The 9,185-nt window shown below is 48.3% G+C and overlaps 2 protein-coding genes across 4 annotated transcripts in view; both read left to right on the forward strand.

The window, feature by feature from the left end:
• The window catches only part of BTK (Bruton tyrosine kinase), a 30,939-nt gene extending 26,819 nt beyond the window's left edge, over positions 1–4,120 (forward strand). For 2 of the 3 annotated variants that reach the window (XM_032772188.2, XM_032772187.2), the window contains exons 16-20: positions 47–263; positions 2,347–2,411; positions 2,790–2,908; positions 3,060–3,217; positions 3,604–3,727. In XM_032772188.2, coding sequence (XP_032628079.1) covers positions 47–263; positions 2,347–2,411; positions 2,790–2,908; positions 3,060–3,217; positions 3,604–3,675 — 631 coding nt within the window. In that variant the 3' untranslated portion in view covers positions 3,676–3,727. Of the gene's footprint in view, positions 1–46; positions 264–2,346; positions 2,412–2,789; positions 2,909–3,059; positions 3,218–3,603 lie in introns of all 3 variants that reach the window. The other variant, XM_032772189.2, reaches the window with a different exon arrangement.
• A 1,209-nt stretch (positions 4,121–5,329) lies between these two features.
• On the forward strand, positions 5,330–8,321 carry TIMM8A (translocase of inner mitochondrial membrane 8A). The gene is made up of 2 exons (XM_032772209.2): positions 5,330–5,602; positions 7,371–8,321. Exons 1-2 carry the CDS (start codon positions 5,345–5,347, stop codon positions 7,530–7,532), a joined length of 420 nt encoding a protein of 139 aa, XP_032628100.2. The 5' UTR covers positions 5,330–5,344; the 3' UTR covers positions 7,533–8,321.
• The last annotated feature ends 864 nt before the right edge of the window (positions 8,322–9,185 follow it).

Below are 9,185 nucleotides of genomic sequence, written 5' to 3' on the forward strand. Positions count from 1 at the left end.
CAGACACTTTCTGAAGTTTAATTTCCTTTCTTGTCCTACAATGCAGGAACTTGTCACATGAGAAGCTGGTACAACTGTATGGTGTCTGCACCAAGCAGCGCCCCATCTTTATTATCACTGAGTACATGGCCAAGGGCTGCCTCCTGAGCTACCTGCGGGAAACCCGGGGGCGGTTCCAGCCTTCTGAGCTGCTGGAGATGTGCAAGGACGTCTGTGAGGCCATGGAGTACCTGGAATCCAAGCAGTTCCTGCACCGAGACCTGGTAGGATCCATAAGGAACATGATGAGTGACACATGTCTTGTGCTGTGAGAATCACTGGGCATCTTTAAAGAAGCCTTGGCTGAACTTACAGACAAACCAAAAAAAATCTAGTTCTCCTCAGTGAAACTAATGGGCGGTGATTTGAGAACAAATAACAGGAAATGATTCTTCACTTAGGGTGTAATGACCCTGTGAGAGTCACTGATGTGGGAGGTCACAGTCATATCCTGGGCTGGACAACTCAATGCTTGATCGTAGTTGTAGTTAGGTAGATTAAAGATAGGGAGGAAAATCAACTTCAAATCTCATGTTCTGGACAATCAGCAGATTGCTGCAGGGGTCAGCAAATAATTTCCTCCCAGGAAGAGCCAAGGGCTTAGCATTCTTTGAAGGATTCATCTACTGCTGGAGAGGATCCTGGGTTAGAGGAACTAATGGACTGAGTCAGTGAAGCAAGTTCAACATATTCCTTTACATCGATTTGACCAGTTTGATTTGAGTCCATCTTGTCCATGAGCATGTAGAGGCAGCAATGCAGCCTTCTCTCTGCAAAGCATCTCTCTCACCCTCCTTTCCCTCCCAGAATATGAGAAGTGTGTACTGTATGTACAGTCCAGCCCTCCTAAGCCTCTGCTCCTCTTGTGGTTTAGTAGAGAGACTGAAGAAAGCACAAGATTTTTCAACCACATTTTTGCCCACCTGGTGTTCTCAGCAAATAAGTAGGGCTGGAGGACCTCTCTGGTCTCAGGCAGTGGTAGACATTGCTTTAGGCAACACAGGCAGGATTCTGTTGGAGTCAAATGTAGTAGAAAAAAGAACAGACTCAGGCTGTGTCTTCGTAGCTATGCCAGTGTAACCCACTAGGATAGATGCAACCTACCCAGACAGAAGGGGTTTTGATGTCAGTGTACGGACACCACCTCCCCAAAGTTAGCTACATCAACAGAAGCATTCTTCTTCCATCAACAGAGTTGTGTCTACACTGAGAGTTAGGTCAGGGTTGTGTTTTTTTCACACCCTGGACCGATGTAACTATGTCTAGCTATGTCAACCTAACTTTTAAGTGTAGGCCAAATCTCAGGACCGCATTTTTAAAAGCAGGACTCTCTTTTTACATCTGAAATTTGCCGATGCAGTTAATGTCACCTAGATGTCTGTCTGATTGGACCCCCGTATCAGGTAGTTAAAGCTCTAATGTAACAGCCTGCAAATACCTGTGGATGTGAAAATGAGAAAAATTATTGGCATCCATAAACTACCATTGCAAAACCGAAGACAGCTTTAAAAGTCAGGGCCTCAGCACTTGAAAGATATTTGGGACAGAAGGCTGCAAATTTAATACAAGAGCTAAAATGAACCATTCAGCTGGATAACATGAAGGCAGAATTTCCAGTTCTAATCCTGATGCTGGAGAGTTAGTTAAAGGACCTGGGAAGATGGTGAGTAGGGTTAATGCTGCTCATAAAATCTCCAACCTGGCCTGATCTGCCTTGTAGCGATGCAGGAATGGTGTCAGCTGTGGTGCATCTGTATCTGCCAAGTCTTTCTGACATATCTTGGGTGAAACACCAACTTCTGCTAAGCTCAGTCCTCCCCTCCCCATAGTTGGTGTGTCAGTAACATGACCTAAAGAAATCTTAGTTCATTGTTCCTCCATGACATCAGCTTCCATGGTGCTGTGGTTTGGCAACCAGTGCCTTCCTCTGAGCCCCTGGAGACCAAAGCAAGCCATTCTGTGCCAGGCACATTGTTTGATATGGGGGATGGTCACTGCTGCAGTGAAAGCAGCAGAGAATCCTGTGGCACCTTATAGACTAACAGAGGTTTTGGAGCATGAGCTTTCGTGGGTGAATACCCACTTCGTCAGACGCAGGTAGTGGAAATTTACAGGGGCAGGTATATATATGCTAGCAAGCAAGCTAGAGATAACGAGGTTAGTTCAATCAGGGAGGATGAGGCCCTGTTCTAGAAGTAGAGGTGTGAAAACCAAGGGAGGAGAAACTGGTTCTGTAATACTGCTGCAGTGTATTTCATATGCCATATTCAATGCTGATACTATGTCTCTTCCCATCTCTGCCTACAGGCTGCTCGCAACTGTTTGGTGAATGACCAAGGAATTGTGAAAGTCTCCGATTTTGGCCTTTCCAGGTCAGTTTGCATGCATGCACATGCATCTCTCTTCCTTTCTCTTTCACACTTTTTCTCTGCATCTCTTTTATCTTCTTCATCCCTTTCTCACTCTCTTCCTCCTTCTCACCCTGGTTTTTCTTTTCTCCCATTTCACTGTATTCACCTGTCTTCATCCAAATCTCTCACCGAGCTTTTTCTCCCTTCTTCTTCCCCCATCACTCGCTCCTCCATCCCATCCATCTCATCCATGTGTATTTTCCTCCTGTTCTGTCTCTGTCTTGTCTCTCCATTTCCTTTCAGGCTTGACTGGGTGCAGGAGAGGTTCATTAGATGAAAGAGTGAATGAATGGGGAAAAAGCGTGAAGCAAAATCACATAAAATGTGTATCTACTGCAGGTATGTCCTAGATGATGAATATACAAGCTCCATGGGGTCCAAATTTCCAGTCCGGTGGTCTCCCCCAGAGGTCCTTCTGTACAGCAAGTTCAGCAGCAAGTCTGACGTCTGGGCTTTTGGTGAGTTGAGAGGACAAAATTTCAAGTTGCTGACAAGGAAAGAGTGGTTGAATGGAGTCGGAGAGAATCAGCTCCTCTAGGAAACTGCTTCCGATATGATCCTGTATTCTTTCTGCCCCATGAACTGTCTGTGTACATTTCTGTTTGACAGGGGTTCTGATGTGGGAGGTTTACTCCCTGGGAAAGATGCCCTATGAGAGGTTTAACAACAGTGAGACAACAGAACATGTCACCCAAGGACTGCGTCTCTATCGGCCTCAGCTGGCCTCAGAAAGAATTTATGCCATCATGTACAGCTGCTGGCATGAGGTAGGCCTTATTCCCACCAGTACACATTCTTCGTGTCTGCCACAACCCATCTGCAAGTCTGCATAGTCACTCCATCCAGTGGACCCAACCTTGCTTGGCAAATGCCATCTGGTCCTAAGGGGAAGAAGGGGAAAGAGGCTTTTTATCACAGGCCTATTTTACACTTATAATTTATACAGTATAACTGACTTGGGTAAGGGTACAATTATTTTTTTTACCAGCATGGCTAAATCAGCAAAATCCTTCTGGTATAGATGCAGTTATTGCTGGTATATTTACATCAGCGAAACTTTAGTAGCATAGACAAGACTCCAGTAGTTATGTAATCATGGGTTTCTACTTCACTGGTATTTTCCTCTATGCGTTTTTTTGTTTGTTTGTTTCAGAAAGCAGATGAGCGACCAACCTTCAGAGTCCTTTTGGGAAATATCCTCGAGATAACAGATGATGAACCCTGAACTGCTACTTGAACCAAGCTGTCATTTATTAGTGTTTATTTTTGCCATTTTATCTTTTCTGTGACTAACAAACCTGCCCTAACAGGCACCGGAAAAGTCCTAAAAGAGCCCGCCATACCTAGAAAGGCAGAAAATCTCTGGATCCACCAAACAGCATTGGACCCTAGCTTCTCCCACAATCCAACAACTCGTGTTGGAGCCCTCCTGGTACTAAAGAGAATAGCAACCCACTTGCTATAGGTACAGATCAGGAACCTCCCTGGAGAAAGGATCCTTGAAAGCAGCACTTCACTGCTGAACTGGGCTCTTGCTACAGCTGAGACTGAAGGGATTATAAATGGCAATAGCCAGGTACTAATGGCCCGTGCAGGAACTACGAACAGAGATTGATCAAAGAGACATAGGAACTAGGGATTTTTGTAAAATAAAACAGTACAAATTGAGAGGAATTGGGTCACTGAGATCCAATAGCTTCTGTCTACTCCAGGAAAGAGCCTGTCTAGTGTCCAACTCTGGTATGGTTGGCTAGGCAGTGGCCCACAACAAGAGAGTGCTACTAGGTGTGCTTGCCACTCTGGGCAATCAAGAAAAGGCATTTCCAAAATACTAGGATGGGGGATGGCTTCCAATCTCCATGGCCCGTCAGTGGTGGTCACAATTGTGACCAAAGTGGTCCCTGTTGCAGGCAATGAGCCATTATGGGACAGCTGTTGGAGGACTGGTAGGATTGACAGAGGTTGCACAGTAACTGCACCTTCACAGCATCATCCCCAGTAGGACCACATGGCTACCTGTCAGTCAGGGAGGTGGTTTTGCTGCATTGCCAAGGGGGTTTGTATGTTGGTCAAAGACAAATCGGAGCATGGACAGATGCACACAGAAGCTGAGACGAGGCAACTTATGCCAACCCACTGTGCGGTGCATTTTGGCCTGAGTGACCTGCCTGGCAGGAGGACATACGTGTCTCCTTGCAGCCCAGCACCTGCCCAGCCAGCCTGCATCTGCAGGGTTAGGGGCTGGCTGGGAGACGTTGGTCCTGGGTCCAGCACCCCGCGCCCCCCCCCCCCCCCGGCTGGGCCATGTTTCCCCCAGGTACAGTGACCAGACAGCAAGTGTGAAAAATCGGGAGGCGGGGGTAAACTGTTCCAGGAGATTTCCCCCCAACCTGCCATGATGTCATTTTCTTAACATAGCCTATTAAACTCTCCCCATTGCTGTCAATAGTCCCCGGGAGAGCCATGCCGATTCTGGGAGACTCCAGGACAATCCTTGAGGGTTGGCAACTCTAACACCTATATGAGACAAAGCCACCAGTATTAGACATCTGGTCACTCTGCCCCTGGGCCTGCCTGGCCAGAGCCCGGCCCCACGAGCTGGCTGGGGGGCGCCCTCCCGCACCCGAGGCTGGCCAAAGGCTGCTGCCCGCGGAGACCGGCCCTGTCCGGCCCCGCCCGGCCCGCAGAGGGCGCAGCAACTTCCCGTCCCCCAAGCGGCAGAGGCGCTTTAATTCCGTCCCCAGGCTGAGCCCGCCCTTCTGACTCGCTCTAAACACCAACCCCCACCCTCGTGAATGAATGCGCGCGCCTTGGGTCATCCGCCGCGTGCGGATTGGTTCGTCACTGGCTTCGTCACGAGAGCGAGGCCTGGTAGCCCAGGGGTAAGAGTGAGGATGCTCCGAGCATGCGCAGTGCGGACAATTTCCCTCTTGAGCATGCGTGGTGAGGTGATCGTCCCCCACAGAGCAAGCTGCTGGCAGACACGTGAAGGTCGCTCCCGGCGGCGAGCTGTGTGCCCGGAGCCCGGCATGGAGGCCTCGTCCCCCGCGGGCCTGGCCGCCACTGACCCTCAGTTACAGCATTTCATCGAGGTGGAGACCCAGAAGCAGCGCTTCCAGCAGCTGGTGCATCAGATGACCGAGCTGTGCTGGGTAGGGGCCGGGGCCGGGGCCGGGGCCGGGGCCGGGGCCGGGCAGGTCTCTCCGGCAGGGAGGGAGCGGGCGACAGCCCCACATGCTCCCCGGGGAATGGGGGTCCATCACTTCCCCCCACTCGCTCGGGGGTGATCGGGATCCCCGCCCCTCTGCCCCATCCGGAGTTAGCTGCGCGCATCTCGCAGGTGCGGCCCTTGCCGACATGCCCCCACCCGCTTCTTCCATCTGGGGCTGTGCTGACAGCGTCCAGGAGAGTAGAGGGGTCTAGGCACTAACACGAGGCTCGCTGTGTGAGAGGGGTAGGAACCCCGCACTACACGTGTGTGTGTGTGGGGGGGGGGGGTGTTGCTGGAGAACACTGGGGCACATCCAGTCCCAGTAACCTGTCTCCCCAGCGCTGGTGGGTGGCGATGGAGAGGGAAACGCAAGACAGAATTTCAGCGTGTATCCAAATGTCCATCACATCACAAGAAGATTGCAGGTGCGAATCCAGGGATGAGGAGCCCATAACCCTAAGAGTGTTAGGGTAGTATACCTGGAGAGTCCTTGAGACCAGTGGCTAGGAGGGAATCCGGATATATAACTGTAATTATCCTCTGGGATAGAGCCAGGGAGCCGCCTTTAGACTCTAGCCCAGAAACAACTTTCAGCTAGAGATTGCATCTTTACTCCTGGTAGTGAGACAGAGCAGCAACATTGCGATCGGTATTCTCAGGCTGTTGGGGGAATCATCTTGACTTGTAAATGGAACATGTTTGCTGAACATAAGAGGAAGGTTGGTGTAATGTGTCAAAGTAGTAGAGTCTGGGCTATTTGGCATGGGTGGGCAAAAATTCTGGACAAATTAGTGGTGTTTCAGTAACTGCTGACCCTTGCCAAGGATTGGGGGGGGGGGGGGGGGGAGCCAGGGACAAAATGGCTGGAGCTGCCATTCTTTGTAGAAAATGCAAGGAGAGCAGAAGTGCAGCTTTCTGTGAAGGGAGGTGTGCAGCAGGAGCTGGAAACCTCAGTGGACCAGACAGGAGCAAGCTGAGAAGAGGGGGCAGGTGTTTGTACGCTCAGGGCAAGTCTTGCCTACAGAATTAAGTCAACCTAAGTTACGTGGACACACAGTCACCTCAGTAATCGAATTTACACATCCACCCTATGCTGTTTGGGTCAGAGGTGTGTCTCCTCATTAGGACTGCTTGCACCGCTTTAACTACCAGTGTGGGGAATTTCAGGGTTTTTGAAAGGCAGCAACAGTACATGTAAGCAACCCAGTGTCTGCACTGACACTGCATCAGCCTAACTACATCAACTTAAGTGCTATGCCTCTTGCAGAGGTGGAGTTATTAAGTTGATGGAGTCAGCAAGGTACAGTGGTGGGAGCTACATTTTAGTATAGACTCTTACAGAGTTAGGTCAATGTAAGCTGCCTTATGTTGACTAACTCTATTGTGTAGAGTAGACCAAGCCTAAGTGTTGAATGTAGAGAAGCTTGACAACACAGGTTTTCACCCTCTTAGTTGACTTAGTTCTCAGGCTTGTAGGTGTCAGCTTATTTAGGTTTGACTGTAAAGTGGGCCAGTAAGCATTATGGAAAATCATACTAAGTGTGCACTGGGTGGGAGAGAGCCAGGACCCTCCCCTTTGCCAAAGCTACTGCCTATGATGGATCTGCTGCTCCAAATAACAAACCTGTTTGTTTGTGAAGTGTTAACTTCATAGGTGGTGACCCTTTCTTGACTCCTCCTCTGACTGGTTCTTTTCATGTCTTGAGCAGGAGAAATGCATGGACAAGCCTGGGCCCAAGCTGGACAGTCGGGCAGAGACCTGTTTTGTGAACTGTGTTGAACGCTTCATAGATACCAGTCAGTTTATTCTGAACCGGTTAGAGCAGACACAGAAATCCAAGTCAGCCTTCTCAGAGAGCCTGTCTGACTGAGCAGGGCATGAACTTCTCTGTTCCCTTAATACAGAGAACTGCACATCAAATGGGAGAGAGAGGAAAAGGAAAGCGGCTGATGGGACAGCTATAGAAGACAAGCCGTGGGGAGGTTGGCTCCTTCCTCTATCAGATTCTAGAGTGCCCTGTCATCTGAATGAGCTGAGATCAGCTTTTTGTTTTGTCCTTTAAAATGCCAATCTTGTGAAAATCACAGCTAGACAAGAGAGCCTGTAACAGATGCATATTTACTACTCTACTTGGCGGTGTACTGTTCTCATTCCCACTGACTACCTTTCATATACTGGCTTCATACTGGGATTGCATGGACAGTACTTCTTAGGTCAAGCACACTAACTCCAAAATGTTTAACTAGGGGAGCACACCAAGATATCTAGGAGGAAGTATTCAAGTACTGGAGACAGTGGGGAATGAAACACTAAGTGAAGATTAGGAAGGGGACCACTATCTTAAATGGTCTTGTATTCAGAATTGTTTTTTATGATTAACCCTCCCCTCAGAGAGAGACTGGTGAATCTTGGTCTTAGAACCAGACTGCAGCTGAAATGATCTGTGCCTTCCGCATGGCATGGGGAGGACAACAGCTTGGGTTGCAGGACTGCACCACTCCACTGTCCTTTGAGAGAAGAATTTGCCTAAGGATGTAGCTATGGGAAGAGATTTCAAACCTCATTTAAGATAGTCAGTCATGTGGCCAAGTAGCAGTTGTTTCAACTAGAAGTGCAACATTGTTAAAATTGATTTGTTCCATAACTTGCTTTCTCCTGATCACTGGAATAAATATTAATTGGATCAATTTTTAAAATTAGCTTGTTGTGTTTAGGTAGGAGGGCTGGTGGGGATGTCAGACCTACCTTTCATCTCTGCCATGGGTGCAGCCTTTCTGCACATTCCTTGCCTCCTCCATTTTGTTCACCATAAAATAATTTTTTGGGCAGAGAGAGAATGTGCAGGCTAGTTCTTACAATTAAACACAGTGGATCTGTTCTGACTAGAAAGCCTGTATATCCTATTGTGAACTCTGATTTGCTGTTCACAGTGGTCTTTCATGGCCTCCGACTGGATCAGCTCCCCTGCCAACTAAAAAACAAAGAAATCCACCACTTAGTAAATCTACTGTTTGTGAAAAGGGATTAAGTCCACTTCATCCACAAAGCAGATAAAATGGTGCAGATTTCCTTTGGCAAAAACCTCTCTTATCTAACCAGACTACCACCTCTCGTAAGAAGGAAATTTGTTCTCATGACCATTTGATCCTCTGTGCCTTTGTAGAGACTCATCCAACAAGAGGAGTGATTCTAGTTGGGGTTTCTGAACCAAACATCTTTTCCCACAGGAAATAACCTTCCATCTCCTCTTACACAGGTTGCTGAAAAATCAGCAACTGAAAAGCTTAGTTGTGCTATTATTCTTCCCTGGAAACCCCAAATAAATTATTGAAATCATGTTCCTGCCCATCTGCTGAGCATAGTTGTGACTGCTACTTCTGAGTTTTACAGTAGAAGCTAATAAAGCAGTACTTTAATATGCCTCATCAGGTGATGGAGCTTACCGATGTAAGTTGTCTGTGTATTACCTACCCGGGGAGAAGTGCCATAGGGCCTTCACCTTTTGTAGCAGTTGTCTACAGTG

Source organism: Chelonoidis abingdonii, chromosome 8 (assembly GCF_003597395.2).
Source record: "Chelonoidis abingdonii isolate Lonesome George chromosome 8, CheloAbing_2.0, whole genome shotgun sequence".
In the NCBI taxonomy this organism is placed as follows: domain Eukaryota; kingdom Metazoa; phylum Chordata; order Testudines; family Testudinidae; genus Chelonoidis; species Chelonoidis abingdonii.